Source organism: Lonchura striata, chromosome 1 (assembly GCF_050655825.1).
Source record: "Lonchura striata isolate lonStrDom1 chromosome 1, ASM5065582v1, whole genome shotgun sequence".
Classification (NCBI taxonomy): Eukaryota; Metazoa; Chordata; class Aves; order Passeriformes; family Estrildidae; genus Lonchura; species Lonchura striata.
In genome coordinates, this window is record NC_140703.1 from 84,831,136 (window position 1) to 84,850,365 (window position 19,230).

The following is a 19,230-nucleotide window of genomic DNA, read 5'->3' on the forward strand; positions in this document are numbered from 1 at the left end:
CAAGCACTGAAATATAATTATCAAATTGCTGCCTAAATACAATTATTTCAGTTTTTAGATCAGTATTCTGATTCCTGTAGATGATACAAAACTGGGAGAAGTGGGTGCTATGGGCATATTTTTGCTTCAGAGTGACCTGGAGAAGGTGGAGAAATGGGATGGCAAGAATCTTTTGGAATTCAGCAAAGGAAGATGCTGAGTCCTGTGCTTGGGGAGGAACAACCCCTGGCACCAGCAGAGGTTGAGATCTACCTGGAAACCATTTTGCAAAGGGCACAGGCTGACCATGAGCCAACAACGTGCCCTTGCAGAGCTGGAGATCAAAGGCACCCTGGGCTGCATGAGGCAGAGTGCTGCCAGCAGGTCAAAGGAGATGTTCCTGGAGTGCTGGCTCTTGTTCTGAACCCCCAGAAGAAGAAAGATATGGAGATACTGGAGGGAGTCCAGCAAAAGGGCTCTGACGTATGAGAAGAGGCTGAGAAACCTGGGATTGTTCATCCCAGAGAGATGAAGGCTCAGCAGGATGTTATCCATGTGTACAAATACCCAGCTGTGGGGAATGAGAAAGAGCCAGGCTCTGCTCAGTGGTGACAACTGACTAGACAAGAAGCAATGGGCAAAAACTGAAATAATGGAAATTCAATTTAAACACAAGAGAACATCTTTTTCTCTGAGGTAGTCAAGTACTTGAACAGGTTTTCCAGGAAAGCTTTGAAGACTCCAGTGTTGGAGATACTGACTGGACAAAGCTCTGAGCAACCCATTATAGCTGACCCTGCTCTAAGCAAGGCTTGGGATAGGACAATTACCAAAAGTGCCTTCCAGCCTCAACCATCCCATGATTTTGTGATCTCTCTTTCCTCCCCGAAAAATATTTCTAGTTAGAGCAATTTATAGAAAGGGTACAGAAAATAGCATATATTTCAGTTATTGAAAAACAGATGTCAGATAAAAAATGTTAAATAGTGCAATAGATATAATAGAAATTTCATAGTCTTCCTTGGATCTTGCAGAAATCTTTAGAAATATACACATTTCTACTTTTAATTAAACAGGTAAAAGAATCCTCAAAGTGTTCTCTAGAATTCCTTAAACTCAAAGGACACTAATCCAGATTTTGTACGTGTGCAAATATGACTGTACCTAACTTAATCCCTGGAAAATATTTCTATCCTGCAAAAAAATCTTTTCTGGCACAAAAAAATCAACACACAACATAGAGATACATACCTCCTCTTTGAAAAACTCTCTTCTTTTTTGATTTTGGTTCACAGCAACAAGGACGCTTTAACGTGTAGTTTTAGTCAAATGCAGGATTCTGTAAAAGTTTTGCTCTGTCAGTTAGCTTTGTTTTACTGCATGACAGCATTAAGTAACAAATGCTGCAAGTTAGAAGGCTTCCCTTATCATTTCTCTTACTGCTTTTGAGCTTCCTTAAATTTCCTGATTGGCAGATGTTAACTTCACATGAAGAGATCATGCAACTAACTCTTCCTTCCTTCCTGTTATGTCAGATGAACTAAGCATTAATAGTCACAATACGCAAATGCATTACTCAAAAACACATAGATATTCATTAGGGTCACAGTATGTCAACATGCTTATAGAAATACCACTTCTATAAATAAATAGATTTTCATAAATAATATGTTCTGGAAATTACATCAGTGTTGTGTGATTAGCCCATGTTTAAACCATGTCTATGTTTTAACCATGCCTATGTTGGTTATGGCACCTGCACAAGCCCAGGTTCTCCTTTGAGGAAGATCAGTCCTTAGCAGGTATATACGAACAGCCAAGAACGTTCTGGTTTGCATATTTGCAGGAAAAGAAATGTCAAGGAAAATACCAGACCCAAATTTCTGAACTTTCTTACTGTGAACTATGGGTTGTTTTCGTTTGGTTCATCTTAGGCAACAATATCATGTTAGGTGAAAAAATGTTTGACTGCAGAAATTAAAAGAAAATGTCCAAAGTGTTTACTGAATAATATACTGTTGAATTTGCAAAAATCTTTGCAGTCATGTAACTGTGAAAGGCATAATCCATTTTGTTTCCTTTAACTTCCAGCAAGTTCAGATGTGGCTCTGTTAGTCACTTTCCCATGTGTTTTACATGACATCTGACATGCAGTTATGTAATCTGCATGAAATGTTGGGGTTTTTTTATTATTTCCTACTGTTCTTGGATGCTTGTAACAAATAGGAGTTCATTTAACCCCTACCTTCCTCTACCAACACAGGCACAACAGCAGGAAGGTGAAGATTTCCCTAGGCTTCTAAGGATTGATGGAGGATCCTTAGTAGTAAGTCTGTTAAAGGAAGAACTATTCTTAGATCTGCTATCATTGAACCAAAATTGTAGGATGGGTTTGTTTTGTTTTGTGTGTTTTGTTTGTTTGTTTGTTTGTTTTGTGGGTTTTTTTCGGGGTTTTTTGGGTTTTTTTGCTAGTGTATGTGCTCAGATCCACCAACAGGAAATTAATTTACAGACTTCAAATTTTAACGTCTTTGCTTTTCTGTCGACACTCAGTCTTGCCCACTTTTACCCAGTGATTCTCACTAGAAAGGCATATTATTTTCCCTTTCAAATCCTTGGGTGAAAAAACAAGTTTTTTAACAGTTTAGTCAGAGCATGTGTGAGGCAGGGCTCAGCTGCAGAATTTTGTCTCTAGAACCACATACTGGCATTGGCTCAGTCCTTGTCAGCTTTTTCAGTACCTTGGGAACAGGGCATGCATGTTACACATCTTCTACTAAGTAAAGGACTGAATTTACTTATTCTATGTAGGCTAAAAGAAGCACATCCAGTACATGTGTAGTCCTAGTTCAGCATGATCTGAAAATGTCTATTCATCAAATGTGCTCTACTTGGGTACCACCTCCCACCTTGAGTAACCTTTCTGAAGCATCATCCTTCCATGTCACACGTATTTATGATGCAAGGTGTGTGTCAGTGTGCCTGATTAATTTTGATGAGGGGATTTACATGCTGTTGTGATGGCATGTCTGGTGAGGTTCTAGGTGATGTGAAGGTGATATTACAGTATCACCTGACCAGTACCTTCAGGCTGCCCAAACAGTGGCTAAATTAGTTTTAACTCATCCATTTGTAGCTGTATGAGCAGTGGCTCACCATCCCTGGAAGTGTTCAAGAAATTACTGGATGTGTCGCTGAATTGCATGGCTTTGTTGAAAAGGTGGTGGTGTTAGGTCAGAGTTAGACTTGGAGCTCTTTTTCAACCTTGATCATTCTGTGATTCCGTGATTTTGCATTGTAGCCTGGACTACTTTATCAGAGTTCTGTCTGTAACACCTTTCTTGAATCAGTTATCCCTTTCCAGGAGAAAGCAGAAAAAAAAATGAGCAGTTTGTTTTGGTTCTACTTAACTTGACCCCCATTCCATCTCTTGAGTGTCTTGATTCTGTCTTTATTATACTTCACTCTTCCCTTCCTCAGGTTGAGCCACTGAATGGCTGTTCATAGCTCATGGCTAAGTTTTGGTGGACTGGAGCCAAACTATGCCTCACTGGCAATTTTGCCCAGGAGGAGAGTTGCTGTGCAAGGTTCTATAAACCAGTGCAGTCTGTTAAAATCCTATTACTCTTTTAGCAAGTTATTGTGAGTATTTCCACTCTGACTACTCCTGCATACTGGGAAAAATACAAAGATGGTTTACAAGTGTGTCCAGCATGAATTCAGCCTCTTTTAGAAATTTACTTTTTTGTCCTGACTTACTGCAAAAAGCTTCCCAGGTGAGTCTTTGGCCAAAGGGTAATCATTAACTGTGTCAAAAGCAATAGATGTGCCAAGAGCTGTTTGTGTTCTGCTATGGTATAAGCTGGAGAAAGTACAGCACTGGAAGGCTCCCCAGCACTGGAACAGGTCCAGGAACAACTGTTCCCAGCATTCGTTCAGCCAGGATTTACAAGTAATGTCCTGAACAGCTCCTGGACATAGTCCAGAGGTTAGTTCAGGCCAGGGCTAATTTCTAAAGGTAGTTTGCATGTATTCACTTTATTTAGGGGTTTAAGAAAGTGTGTCTGGACTCTTATATGTGAATTGGCCCCTGTGCAAGAAAATCATTCCAGGAATATTTAGTCTAATAATAAAACCTCTAGTACCATTATAAAATTAGTCTAACAATCAATTAGCAATGTTCAAATGTCTAGTGTAAAAATCTGAGTGAATCTCATTTTTCTAGTTTCCCATGTGTACTTGAAGAGCTTTAAAAAAATTTCTAATATGAACTGACCCATTTTTGACAGTAGAACAATGAAATTCAGGCATCAGAATTTTAAAAAATTTATTCATCTCAATAAATTAATCATTAATCTTTTTAATATGAGACAAAAAGACAATTATTTTTCCTTAAGATTAAAACGTAACTAAAACTTGTTGAATAAAATATTCTAATTTTATTTACAAAACAGAAGATATCCGATAAGGATAACTTACCCGAATAGTTAAAATTAGCCCAAACTAAAAGCAAATACAATGGCATTTAAAATGATTGCATTTGAGGTATCATTCTCTCTTGGCTGCATCACTCTTTTATGCAAGATAAAGAAGAAAGTAAAGAAAGCTTATATATTATTCCAGACTTTCCATAGGGATATGCAGTTGTCTAAGAAATGCACTTTCAGACTCCTCCATTTTTCTTGGTTATCTCACAAGGTCAACAACTGATACTATCTCTTCATTTTCAGATGATATTGACTGTATTTTGCTCTCCATCAGCTGAAAGGAAAATGAAAACTTCCATTAGTTTTATACATAATGTTAGGTTAGCCTTGACTTACGCACAATTCTGAGAGCATTTCACCTGTTTTTGCTCTGTGTGACCACCACAGTCTGTCCCGTTTCCTTACAAAATCATATTTTGAACTGTTTTCTGTGTCACCTTATTTTCTTTCCTGCATGTGTAACTTGCTAGTGGGTTGAGGTGTGCACCTGGAGGGACTCAAGGGGACAGCTTGGAGGGGGCACATGGAGGGACACGGGGCTCAGACACTGGGATGAGGTGTGAGGAACTTATGGGGGTTGTAGATGAAGAGAGCGAGGAGATGGGGAGTAGCAGGAGGACTGTGATATCTAGGACCTATTTCAGACACTGCTGCTGGTGTTGATGAGGCACTGGTAGAGGCAGCTGAGCTGGTTTTGTTCCTGGCTGCCTCTCTGTGCCCTGTTGTGTCATTGTCCATGTCCTTGTGTTGGGACAGTGAGCAGCCCCTCCTGCTGCTGGGACCTGCCAATGGGAGCGTGAACCTCTGCACCCGTGAGACTGGAATGCGAGGAACTCCGTGCTGCTGCAAGAGCACTGCAAGTGACTGCCCTTAAAAAACTCACCTGCTGATTTTCTTTTATTTTTCTTCAGAATACAGCAAAGAGAAGAGTGATCCTCTATAATGAGTTCCTTATTGTTTAAAAATTCAGCCAGTAGAGTTTGTATGTATTTCACATATTTAATATATAAATAGAAAGAGAACATACCTCTGGGTTTGTATCAGCCAGTGTAAAAAAATCAGGTTTTGGTCCTGGAATCTGTGGGAATGCTGCCTTCCAACAGCCAGTCCTGGAAATCAAAACATATTAAATACAAAATTAAAATTGAATAACTGTAATGTGAAAACACCATTGCATCCTTGAACCAGCTCTTATATTCCTCTTTACTCTTAGAAGTGACCTGAAAATATACATAATCTCAACACAGAATGAACATATGACAAAATTTTAATAATTTGGATGGTAATAGATTAATTTTTGATTAAAGTTTTACTAGTGGTAAATTTCCTTCTTTGACAGAAAAAGAAATTTGTCCTGATATGTTACTACAAACAGTGAAAAGTGGGGGTAAAATTTTAACTCTTGAAAGTTTAGAGTGCTGTATCTTCTCTGAATTACTGTATATTTCTGTGCAAAATGCATCATATAGGAGAATATACTTTTTTTTTCTGTTTCTGTTTCACTTATGGGGTTTCTTTTACCTATCCTACAGAGACACCTCCACTTTATTTGTTTAAAAGCTTTAGATGTTACACACACAGAGAAAATAAGATAAATAAAGTTACCTTTTGCAGAAAAAAATTGTGATGATTGCCATTAAAGGTGTTGCAACTGCTACCCCAAGTAAAATCCATACTGAAGAAGATATAATTTCCTCACTTCCTGAAAGAGAACCATTCATAAATTAGTAGTAATAGCAGTGGTAGTAGTAGTAGTAGTAGTAGTAATCATATGAGGAATAGATTATAGAGTTGCAGAACATAGAATAGTTTGGGTTGGAAGTGACTTTTAGAGATCATCTAATTCCAGCCACTCTGCCTTAGGCAGTGATGCCTTCCACTAGAGCAGAGCCCCAGCTTAGAGCCCCAGCCTGGCTTTGAACACTTTCAGGGATGGGGGCACCCACAACCTCTCTGGGCAACCTGTGCCGGTCCCTCTTCACTCTCATAGTGAAGAATTTCTTCCTAAAATCTAACCTAAATCTACAGTCTTTCAGTTTAAAGCCATTTCCCCTTGAGCTATAACTACATGTCCTTGCACAAAATCTTTCTCCAGCTCTCTTGTAGCCCCTTTAGGTACTGGACAAGTACAACAGGGTGTCTCTGGAGCCTTCTCTTTTTCAGGTAGAATAACCCAGGCTTTCTCAGACTGTGAGAGGTGCTCCAGCCCTCTGATCTTTCTTGTGACCCTCTGGATTGCTCCAACAGGCCTCCCTGTGCTGGGGCCCCAGAGCTGGATGCAGCCCTGCAGGTCTCTGCAGTCTCACCAGAGCAGAGGGGCAGAATCTCCTCCTTGCCCCTGCTGCCCACGCTGCTTTGGATGCAGCCCAGGACACATCTGGCTCTCTGAGCTGTGAGTACTCATTGCTGGGTCATGTCCAGCCTCTCATCCACCAACACCCCCACATCCTTCTCAGAAAAGTTACTGTCACTTCCTTCATCCCCTAGACTATATTGACACCAGCTGTTGCCCTGACCCAGGTGCAGCACCTTGAACTCAGTCTTCCTGAACTTCACACTGTGTCAAACATCTGCTGTGGTGATTGATTGTGGTGAATGTCAGCCTGAAAGTTTTCACTCAGTATAAAAATGAATTCTGTCATTTATCACGTTAGCAAAAATATCTGATGGGAAGAATTAACATTTATCCTATTTGTCCACCCCCTGGAGTAAGCAGGAACTTACTACAGCTGCAAAGGTGTAATTTTTAATGTTATTTCCACTGTTAGAATGTTAAGAGAGTGATTGTCTCTTCCCACTCTTCTCTGTTGTGTGGCATGAAGCAAAGCCTTTGCCAATCCTTTTTACATGTTTGCCAATCCTTTTTACTTGTGTGTGTCCATAGGTGTGTGACAATGTGTGAGGTAGACAGGACATTGCTGGGGGGAAGAGTAGCCCAGGGCATGGATTTGTTCTTACCAAATTCAATAGGTGCACTCCATTCCCCCCAGGCTGGGTTCACAAAGCAGGCACTGCCAGCTGCTCTCATTCTCAAGATATACTTCTTTCTTGTATTTGGTCTTAGAAATATGTTACTATTTCCCCCTTCCTAAAAAACATGCAAAAAACTGAGATGCTTTTCTTTGTTCCACGCCTGTGTTGACAATATGCATGTGCCATTTACCAATGAAACTTTTAAGAGGTTATGAAAACATTGTTTATTAAAGAAGACTGCTGTTCCAGAGAAAAAAAAATCATTATTTATATAATATATAAATTTATATACAAATATGTATCTCAAAAATAACGTGACACTCGTAACTTTTTACATCTAGAAGCATTTCATCTTTTACACTATAAATGTATAACCTGTGATTTCTTATGATATGGTTTGATTTATTGATAAATTCCCTAAGCACATAGATAGGTACAAAACCATCTTTAACCATCTCATTTTAGTGCTGCTAGAACTGAGAGATTTGAGGAATAAGGTGTCTGTGCACCTGCCTCAGTCTCTGCATTATGAATTTTCAGAAAAAGCATAACTTTCCAGCCAAACCTGTAAAATAAGTAGATGACTGCAATACTCAGTGTTACCAGAATTTAATGTAATACTCTTGCTCTTGGTGTCTTTTGTGTAGAGGTGGATGTGCAAAAGGAGGTGCAGCATACCTGGATGACAACTTTCAACCCAAAAGGACTTTTGTGGTCTATGTTTTTCATAAACAAAATTGAATTCCTAAGAGATACTTTATCTTTTCTCTGTAGTCAGTGATGTGTAACTTCAAAGGCTGTTCCAAATATTTGAGGAGAGTGGACAGTATAATGAAAAATGGGAGATTTTTCAAAATACTTACAGAAGAGCAATAAAGTTCTTACCCTGAATGTATAATAAATTGCACATGCCATGATGATTTAGCAGTTTGATGTATTAATGAAATCCATAAATAAGGTTTCCATAAAGCATAGGACACTGAGCACATACTGATTTAAAGGTATTTGCAGACTATTTACTTTTCACAGTTGCAATGAAATGAACATGTATTGCTGATTAATAAAGAAACACACTCACCTGTATGGAAGTATATATGAGTTTTCTTTTAGAATTATCCTGTAAATTGAAAGAAAAAGAAAAGCAACTAACTTTATTTTTAAAATTGCTTGTTTAATGTTTCAATCATAATTATTTTTTCTCTACTGTCCCATTTTTCTGCATTCTATTTTTTATGTACTTTATGATTTATTCAGAAGAACTGCGATTTGTCTAACATTTAGTATCTAATATCAAATTCATCTACACTGCCAAGCTTATACAGCAATTAATTCTGTTATGGAAAGATTTGTTTTCCTTGTCATCACAGTTGAGATATAAATTTTATTTCAGATTGAAACACAAAACAAACCAGACCTAAATGAAAACTATAAGTTTATTCTTACAGACATCAGGAAAAAAAAAATCTGTGAAATAAACATATTTTTTTTTCATTTAATGTTTTAACATTACAATAAGTGCCATTTGATGTAATTGCAAATATTATGTAAATATTTTGTTTTCTTTTTGATGAAAATATTTGCAACTAGCATGGATTCACAGATATTTTAGATTGCCCTCCACTACATTTTTGATAGAATAAAAGTTGCTAATTTCATTTGAATAGTCGTAAAAACTACCGCATAATGTACTGACAACACACAACAAATGGCTGCAGACTATGTCCTCTCCATTAGACAACTAGATATGTATTTTTGTAATTATTTTGCAATACACCATTTTAGAATAAAACTCAATTAATCCAGACTTATTTTTTCAAATAACTGCATGCATATACTCATGTGGCATCTGAGCAGAAGGCTGTTCAGAAGAACAGGCTCTGGGGAGAGCTTCCAGCACCTTCCAGCACCTAAAGGGTCTACAGGATGGCTTAAGAGGGACTTTTCACAAGGATATGCATTGATAGCACATGGGGGATGGCCTTAAGATGAAGGAGGGTAGGTTTAGATTAGATATTAGGAAGAAATTCTTTATGGTGCTGCTGGTGAGGCACTGGGACAGACTGTCCAGAGAAGCTGTGCATGTCTCTGGAAGTGTTCAAGGCCAGGCTGGATGGGGCTCTGAGTAACTTGTGAAAGGTGTTCCTGCCATGGCAAGGGGATTGAATTAGATGGCCTTTCAGACCCCTTCAAATCCAAACCATTCTAAGATTTTATAAAGCAATCTGCTTCCAGGACATCTTCTAGTATCTGCAGTCAAGCTAAATTATGCACAGGGATCAATCTAGGAGAAATACCTGGCCAATGAACCCCTTTTCTTCTTTTTGGTGCAGGGGTAACCTGAAAGTTTTCAGGGGTGATTACAGAGCACTAGGGGGATGGTTAAGAGCAGGAAGATTAGATGGTGTCTCCACAGGCCTTCCAGTGAGAGGGAAAGCTTGAGCAGAATTGCAATCATCCAGCAGGTCAACACCTGGCTGAATAACTGCTGTCACAGGCAGGGCTTTGTCTTCTATACCTTGGGCTCCGTTTTGAGAAAGAGGGGCTACTGGGCAGGCATGGGATACATCTCACCAAGGAGGGTGATTGCATCCTTGCAAACGGTTTTGGGCAACTGGGCCTTCTACTGTGTCTAAAGGAGTGCCTTGTCTGCACAGGGCTCTGTCTTGGGATAAATAATGAACCAGTAAGAGAACTTATGTGTAGGCATCAGAGGACAGCCCAGCAGAGTTGTCAGTGATAAAGCAATAAATTTGTCAGAGAATTTTTTACGGATAAATCTTCCAAAGTTGTTATTATAGCTGCATCTGATAAGTGTCAAAGGACCCTACACTGCTCAATTGCTGGAATAATTGCTGTACCTTGACATAATTAGCTTGGTGAAAACTGCTAATGATGGTGAAAAAAAGCTAGAAAGTTCAGACAAGGTATGTATTGAGTATTTTTTATAAAATGAGTATTACATATATTAAAAGTTATTAAAAAGTATTTGTTGCTTTACTGCAATAGATTTTATTCCAATGTCAGGCAGAGTTTTCAATAATGTTTCTTTGTTGCAACAGCCAAGTGATTCAGAGAGGTAATGTTGTTTCACGGCATTTAGCTGGGCTTGCAAAGACACGTCTGTGAAATAGTAAACCCAACCCAGAATAAGAAATCCCAAATTCCAGAATGCCTTCAATCAACCACTAAATAGGCGGCCAAATCTGGTTGCAGCGCAGGAATATTTTTTCCTTTGTAGTCTCTGTCTGCCACCCTGTGGTCTCTCGGTGCAATTCTGCCGCAGTGGTTTGCATCTTCCCCTGCAGCGGAGCCCGGCAAGCTCATCCCTTCCCTGTTGCTGCCAAAAGACTTGTCAAGTCCTGTCCTTAACCACACTGCCTTTCTGCTTTCTGTCACATTTATTTTCCTTTTGTTTGTCATTATAAATCTTCAACTTTTGGGCCATAGGTGTGATGCTTATATCTGGGTAAGCTATTTTCATTTCATACATGGAGTTATTTAATTCATTTATATTAACTCAAAATTCTTATGTGAATACACATTTCTTTTTCCACTTTTTAAAGCCCAGCTCTGCCCTTCCACAGAGATCCAGTTTCCACTGGAAATACTCCAATCCAGGGCAACTCCAACAAGTTTTAGTGAAAGAAGTGCCTTTTCTAAGTGCTGTCACAGACAAAGCTGTGATATATTTGAATCTTGATTAACCATGCTTCTCCTTTGGGACTGTCCCAGATATCCAGTGTCTCTCCAGCAGTGTCTTACTCAAGGAGGCAGGAATTTAAAAAGATGGGGCAGTATGGCAGAGCAGGATTTGATATGGACCTGAAAAGTGCAGTCACAATTAATAGGGTGCTATGTATGGGGAAAGCTACATCATAGAAGAGAGACTTATTTACTTTTCACTCATGTGTTTTGGTAAATGCAAATATATGAATTAATGTTAAGTGTATGTGAAGACATTCTTACCTTATACTTTATGTTAATTCCATATTTAAAACACATGTCTTTGTTAGAATGACTTATTTGTGGCCGTTGCCATTGAATTATGCAATCATTTTTAATTTCATCACAGTTGACTGTGATATTTGATGGAGGCATGAGCTTTTCTGAAATGATATAACCAAGAATTCAAATAATTAAAATCACTTGATCACTTTTTGATTTGATGAAAGAGGGTGAAATTGCAAGTAACACCTCTATGAAAGATACTTGTTTGTATCTATTTTCTTAGGACCTATTAGAAATAGTTGAAAGACCAAAGTTTTCTAAATCATGTAAACAGGTTCATAGGGGGGAAAAAAGGGAGTAAGACAGGGAACATGATATAGGAGCATAGAAAGAAACAATTCCCTCCATTTATTTTTCTAGAGGAGCAAGGTAAAATGCTGTCTTTGTTTTAGGAGAATGTTTATTACTGTGGCTCAACTAGGTGCTGCTATCCCTAAAGTAAGAAATTCAAAGATTTTTTTTTTATTTAAGCCTCCTCATTATTCTTCTGTTATATGAAAGTGTTGCCTTCAATCTGTTGTGAACTATGCAGTTTGTTCCCTCCTTGCAAAAGAAATAGCCATACAAATTTAAGAAAGACACTCAATTTTTAATAGTCTAACCAACTTCTTCATGTATTGCCCCTCATTTCACAGATGTGAGCAAAAGTATGAGGACCTTTATATTTGATCAATGCCAATGACTTGATTATTGGAACAGCAGAAGACAGTCACTCATGGCAGAAAGGGTGACAAAAGGTTGATAGAGGAAAGCTTAGCAACAGCTAGAATACTGCTTTACATCAGTCTTTAGGGACAGGCCTGACCTGTTTGTGATGGGCTACTTGGTCAAAGAACAATCTTGTTTTATCTGCCATGAGTGACATTACAGCTCAATTTCTTCTTATAGAACAAAGCCTTTTTTGTTCAATCTTTTAGCACAATACCAGAACCATTTGTGACATTTCCAGTGAGACTTTGCTGCAGTAACAGTAACTGCACAGGATGCTTTCAAGTACAGCGCCACATGCCTAAGGTATGTTGTATGTCTTAATTCATTTACTCCAGAGTATGATGTCCTGTTATCATCCCCAATGGCAAAGAAAAGCAGAAATTAGTGCTCAGATAAACTTCTAAAAAGTCTCCTCTCTCTTCTCTTGAGAGGTGTTTGGCCATCACTGAAAGGACAGCAGGGGAAAGTACAGTTTTTTAAGTCTTGTAGACTTTGCTTGAGAAAAACCTAAAACTCATAAGAATAGATTGCTAAAGAATATGAGACAGAATGCAGCTGTGGAGCTTTCCTGTTTAATTATCCTCTTTGTCTTTTGCTTGGGGAATAGGTTTTCTTGAGGAAGCCACAGTCTCTTATTGAGACATGATACACAGTTCCTTCTCAGGGATAAATGCCCAACTATTTTCATACAATAATTAAAATAAAACTGAAATAAATTATTTACTTACCAATTTTATACAGGTCAATGTACTCATCATAGAACTGGATCAGGGAATCTTTGCTAGATCCATTCACCAGGAAGTAAGCTTTTTCAATCCCTATGCTCACATTTTGGAAGATACATCCCATATTTCTGCAATTTTCGTCTTTAATGTAAAGCTCACATTCCCTCTCCTCTTCATCTCTGCACACAGCAAAGTATTTTAGTTAAACACAGGCACTGTGATGTGTTGAATGAGAAATCAGAATTCCCTGCACCAAAGAGATCTACTTACCTTGACTTCTGCCAGTAGAGAAAATACTGTGTGTCTGCTGGAGCATCCCTTCCTGCCTGCCAAGTGCAGTTCATGAAGCAGATGTTATAAATCACACAGGAGAAGTTTTCAATGGCTGACCCATTCATGCCTGCAAACACAGGAATATCCATGATGAGAAAAAATCATGAGAATTCTCCAAGCTGGAGGATCATGGCACACACTTAGGTATGTTAGACTCCAGATAGTTATTGTTTGGTTTAGGAATTACTTATTTAATTTTTTTTTGCTAACACTGAAAGATATTTTCCCTGCTAGATTCAATGAAGATTTTTTTTTTTATGGATAAATCCTCCAAAGATGTGATTATAGCTGAAACAAAACAATTTGTGTGATAAAAGAGCTGGTGATCTCAGGAGCACTGCATGTACTTTATAGACATACATTGGATGGCTGCTATTTTAAGGTCTAAAGATTGCTTTTCTGCTATGTACAAAGTTAGGGATGAGTAGATGTCAGGCAAGTGCGTAAATAGCTGCAAGCAGAAAATGTCAAAATAGGTCACAGTCATATTCATCAACTCAAATTACCCAATGTTGAATGTCAATGTGGTAAGTTTGCTGAGGGCATTAGTTCATGTGCTTTCAAGGATGTAGATCAGATACAAGGAAGAAAACCTTTACTGTGAAGCAGTGAGGCAATGGAACAAGTTGCCCAGATAATCTTGGATGCACCATCCTTGGAAGTATTCGAGGCTGGGTTTGCTGGGGCATTGAGCAACCAGGTGTACTGGAGCCCATCCCTGAAGGGGTTGGAACTAAATTAACTTCAAGGTCCTCTGCAACCCAAATCATTCTGTAAGTATGATTCTATGACTGAGGAACAGTCTCTCACTTCTAAAAATTCAGTACTAAACCCAATTAAAAAAAAAAAATTTGTCTGGGATCTTTCTTAGCATGAAGGTGGTACTTTATTTGTAAAAATAACATCATTCAGTTTAGTTCCATATAGTCCTCTGACAGCTTTTTAGATTTTGTCTCGGACATCCAGACATCCCTCCAGTCTTGGACTTCCTAGAGACTCAGTAAATACCTCAGCAAACAAAATAATTGGAAAGAAAAAGATGGACCTACCTTTTATTTCAAAATGTCTTTACCTTGTTTATCTTTCTATTATAATCTTCAGGTTCAGAGAAGATGGAAAGACTATATTTTAAAAAGCTGTATAACTATAAATAGGGCTGTCTCCCTTGCCGCTTGTGTTTTGGGGAACCATCTTAGCATCGGAAGTGTTACAAAATAAATATTCATCACTTCCCCCATGATTCATCTCAAATTTTGTGATTGCCCAACTCGGGATTTCTTATAGCGTGAACAAGAAGTTAGCTGGTTAAATTTCCCCTTTTGTTGCACCAGAGTATGGTGGTGTTTGGGAATCCAGAAAGTGCATAAATTTACTTTTACAGGTATTTCTCTCGAGCTCTAAACAATACTGAGAAGTACAAAGCATCTCTCCTTACAAGCCATCTCTGGGGGATGGAAGATGAGGGTTCTCCATGGAGGGCAGCTGTGGATCCAGGGCAGCCTCAAGCCAGACCACCAGGCACATCCTTGGGGACTGGGATGGGCCATGGGCCTGAGGGTGGGCCCAGCTTGGCAGGATGGGGGAAGCTCCAGGGAATGGGCAAGGATAGCCAGGTCTGTGGGGGTTCTCAGGGAAATTACAATGTAAACTGTAATTATTCTGTAAGGAGATAGACAAAAGGGGATTTCAAATCTTGGATATGATGTCTTCAGATAAGATATATCGCTGTCAAAAAATGTGATGTGCATTTGTCCTCAATTCATTTCTCCCAATGCAAAAATAGCCAAACTACAAACTGCCACTAAAACAGAAAAAATTGCAGGTAGTAAGCTTCCAACTGAAAACAGCTGCTCCAGGTCCTGCTGTTGAGCATTTTTTACCTTCTTGAGGCACAGCCATGCATTTTCTAAAGAAGAGGGTTATTATCAACAGTGTAAAACATCAAAAGCTCCTATATACCCTGAAAGGCTTTATTTCACAGAAGGCAATGTAATTTGCTTAATATGGAGATTTAAAATCCATGTAAAGTAATTTCATTTTTTCACACTGACATTGAAACATCACTAGAAAATATTACATTTTTCAAACACCAATATATGTCAATATTTTCTTCTGAAAAACATGCAGATCCTTTCTGCTTGGAGATAAAAACTTGTAGGAAAGAGCACAGTCCATGTACTTTTCTAACACTCCCATTTCTTGGCTACTATATTTGGAAAAAATCACCTGCTGCTCAGTAGTCTTCCAGGATGCTCCAGAAATGCTGCGGTCATTCCAATCCTATAGCTTCTGTATTGGCATATGGAATGATTTAACCATAGAAGCAGTAGTTCTTATGTATCAGCTATTCACAGATGTCTAGGAAAGAGTTATGTCCAAGAGAGGAAGCCAAAGGTAGCTCAGTGACGTCTTTCCTTGAAGACAAAGAGAGCTTACCTTCTAGAGACCCAGAAATGTCCAGGCTTTTGAGTATTTCTGCTTCCTGGATCTGGCTGGAGTGTGAAATTGATGACTGATGTGCTAGAAGTGGGAAGTAATTTTGTGGGCTCATTATCTCATGTTGATTGTAAATATTAGTTATACTGAGTTGTTGCTGAGGCCAGCTAACGCCACAAAGTGCATATCTGACATGCCTCTTCTCCTCAACACGTTGTATAAAGTGAACAGGTGAAGTGAAGAAAGTCTACTCATCATATTGGAAACTTTTTGACTGCAATATTATTCTCTACCAAAAAAAAAAAAAAAACAAACAAACCAAAAGGAAAAAAAAACCTACCTCACTTCTGCTCACAAAAAAAGAACCGACATCTTAAGTGTCACTCTGTGGCTGTGTTCATGCATTTAGTCATATCTGTTAATAACTCAGTGTTAAGTGAGGAGATTAACAACTCCCTTTGAGCATCCAGAACTTCAGTCATCCATAGAATCAAGAACCATGAGAGAATCAACAGAGCCTTGCCTGGTCTTTTGTGGTTCCAGAGCTAAAGACCTAATGCAATGTTGGCTCTACAAGGACCAATTAATGGACATTCACTCTCTTCATATGCTGTGACAAAATTTTTTTGAAGCTTATCTAAGAGACAAAGGGTGGGAATGACAAGCATGTATGTATAGGTGGATATTCTACCAAAAAGGAGATTTAATCAAATACGCAGCTTGTTTTGGTGAGAATCACTATGATTACCCCCATCACATTATAGAAGTCTACAGACAAAGCAAATGAAAGCTTGGACATCAGTTCTGAGCCCATTACAGTTGTTTGGAGGAAAAAGCAGTACATTTTCAGAAGTTTCACTGTACTTCCAGATTAAATAAATTCCATACAAAACCATGTACATATTTTTTTTTAACACTGACTGTGCTGTATAGACAGAAGAAAGGATTTCTGATCACAAAAAATGTAAAACCCCACAGTTCATTGTGTTCTCATCCTTGGAAGAAAGCACTCAATTTTGTGGTGGTAACATACTGCATTTCATGGAGAAGGGGAGTGACAAGTACCCAAATAATAACACCAGAGCTGCAAGAAATGTCATGGAGAGTCAAATGGGACTCTGGAAAATTAAGGAAGTCAGAATTTTCGTTTGCCTGCTTTTCCATACTCCCACTATGAAGATCCCTTGAGCCTGCAGAGAAGGCAGCAGGGAAGCAGTGTGGTTTTGTGTGCTCTCTCAGAATATACATCTCTGAAACACAGTGAGGAAGAGTGGAGTTTGAGGTTTTGATTCGGCTGCTTTCTCTTTAAACTGGAATTACTGCAGCAGAACAATCCAAACAGCTCAGAAGGCCAGTGGTGTTTTTGCAGAAAAGGGAACTGTCCTACCCAGGGGATTTCTTTACTTGTCTATATTTAAGCAAACTCCTTACCTAAGGCTTTCAAAAATGCAAACAAATGAAACATATTTTAAGAATTCCTAAGAAAAGAGGGTTCTACTAAGGGTGCTACCAAAGTCTGTCATCTTTCAGAGACCAGACAACTTTAGTGGCCTTGATATCACTCAGGAGTGGGAAGCAAAATAAGAAGAAGGGAAAGAGAAAGAGGAAGAGAAAGAGAAAAAAAAATAAAGGAGAGAAGAGAAACCTGGGCAGAGACACTAGGACTGTTTACTGACTTTTGGCTCTACAGGGATTGAAGTCATTGCAGAAACAGTATCTGTGGGAATCCAGAGCTTCCCTCTGGCTGCCCTGGAGGGCCTGGGACCCTGGCAGGGGTCAGGAACCCTCCTGTACAGAGCCCCTAGAGACACTGTCTCTGAACTCTGTCCATGGAAAAGAGTTTTCAATCTTACAGGATGAATTACAAGCTCTGAGTATTTGATATGAGTAATAATTAAGTGTGGCATGGGTGCAAAAGTAAAGTTTTAGGTTTCTAGATTAGGGGTTCAAAGGGGGCAAGATGGAGGAAATTGAGTCTTGTCCTTTTTCTCCTCCTTCATGCCCTCCATGTTTCACTGTAGTGTTGGTATTTTTCTATTGGTTTAGTTTGGGGACACATTGTTCAACACAGATGATAGATATTGGCACATTATTGTAAATACAGCACAGGTAGTTTCTGGTATATAATGTTTGTAACATCCCACTGAGGGCAGAGCCCCACACGCTGCCCTGCAGGACAGAGCTGCGGCAGGGCAGCAGAACATGTTAGAGATAAGCAAGAATAAACAACCTTGAAAACAGCACAGACAAATTATGACTTCTTCTTTGGCAATGGGGCAGAAAGACAGCGACTTTTTACAATCTCGGAATCATCAATACCACAGTTTCCAACAAGTATCAAACCAAACATTGCTTAAAACTCACAAAAAACTTGAAGAATAATTTATTGCTCCAACAAAAACAGGAGTGCTCAGAAGAGCTGTCTGGTGTTTTGCTGTACTGGTGTGTTACAGCTTTTGTGTATGTCACAAAAATACAAATAGTAGAGTAGACAATTAAATTTTTCCTTGCATCAAGAGCTTTCTAGTTTTTAGCACACAACAGAGGAATAGCCATAGGACACCAGAATGAAGGACTTCTTCATGTGTGAGCATGCAAGTCACTTAGTTAAAAGATTCTAAAGCCTGACCATTCTTCCCACTGATTTTGAGGTCTTTGCCCAGGGATGGGAAAGTGATACCTTAGTTCCACACCTACTACCACCTCCAATGTTTCATAGATAGGTATTAGTATGCTGGTAGTGAACAAGTTTTCTTAATGACTTTTCTGTCTCAGCAGCTTTCACAGTGAAAGCACTGGGGATGTAAGGGGTGCACCAACAGCCATGATCAACTCTGAAGCAAGATGGAGAGGATCCAATAGATTGTATCTGTTTAATTGTCCTTAGATTACAGTGAGTGTTGGCTTTAGTTTTCCCATTTAATGCAGGCGTTTTTTATCTTTTTTCAATTATAACTTAAGTAGAAGGATCCTTCTCTAGTTCTGTTTTAAAAAGACATTAAAAATAAATTTTTATGGAAAGTTCATTTAGAAACACAGAACCATAGAAAAATTTAGTTCCAAAGATGGTGTCTTGACAGTAACCTGATCTAGTGGAATTTTATCACTGAGAAGAATTTATTTTCCATGATGGGATTTCAGCTATTTGAGATGACTTTAACCATCTTGAGACTTGATGGAATTATAGAATACCCTGAGTTGGAAATGACCCACAAAAGTAATTGAGTTCAACTCTTCACCTTGCTCAGGACAGCCCCAAGAGTCACACCATGTGCCTGAGAGCAGTGTCCAAACACTTCTTGAACTCTGTCAGGCTTGGTGCTGTGACCACTTCCCCGGGGAGCTGTTCCAGTGCCCAAACACCCTCTGGGTGAGGAACATTTTCCTGATACCAAACATAAGCCTCTCCTGACACAGCTTCAGGCCATCCCTTTGGGTCCTGTCACTGGTCACCAAAGAGAAAAGATCAGTGCCTGCCCTTCTGCTTTCCCTCACAAGGAAGTTGTAACTGCAATGAGGTTTCCTCTCAGTCTCCTCCAGGCTGAACAGACCAAATGGCCTCAACTACTTTTCATACA

The 19,230-nt window shown here is 39.0% G+C and overlaps 1 protein-coding gene across 3 annotated transcripts in view; it reads right to left on the reverse strand.

Moving 5' to 3' along the window:
- LOC110479387 (granulocyte-macrophage colony-stimulating factor receptor subunit alpha) overlaps nt 1-15,597 on the reverse strand; it is a 30,890-nt gene extending 15,293 nt beyond the window's left edge. The window contains exons 1-9 of one of the 3 annotated variants that reach the window (XM_085582391.1): nt 14,289-14,431; nt 13,154-13,283; nt 12,887-13,062; nt 11,406-11,545; nt 8,518-8,556; nt 7,425-7,554; nt 6,072-6,168; nt 5,494-5,575; nt 1,231-4,740 (exon numbers count right to left, since the gene is read on the reverse strand). In XM_085582391.1, the coding sequence (XP_085438517.1) occupies nt 4,666-4,740; nt 5,494-5,575; nt 6,072-6,168; nt 7,425-7,554; nt 8,518-8,556; nt 11,406-11,545; nt 12,887-13,062; nt 13,154-13,281 (867 nt within the window). In that variant the 5' untranslated portion in view covers nt 13,282-13,283; nt 14,289-14,431 and the 3' untranslated portion in view covers nt 1,231-4,665. Of the gene's footprint in view, nt 1-1,230; nt 4,741-5,493; nt 5,576-6,071; nt 6,169-7,424; nt 7,555-8,517; nt 8,557-11,405; nt 11,546-12,886; nt 13,063-13,153 lie in introns of all 3 variants that reach the window. The other 2 variants (XM_085582384.1, XM_085582378.1) reach the window with 2 other exon arrangements.
- Between the last annotated feature and the right edge of the window lie 3,633 nt (nt 15,598-19,230).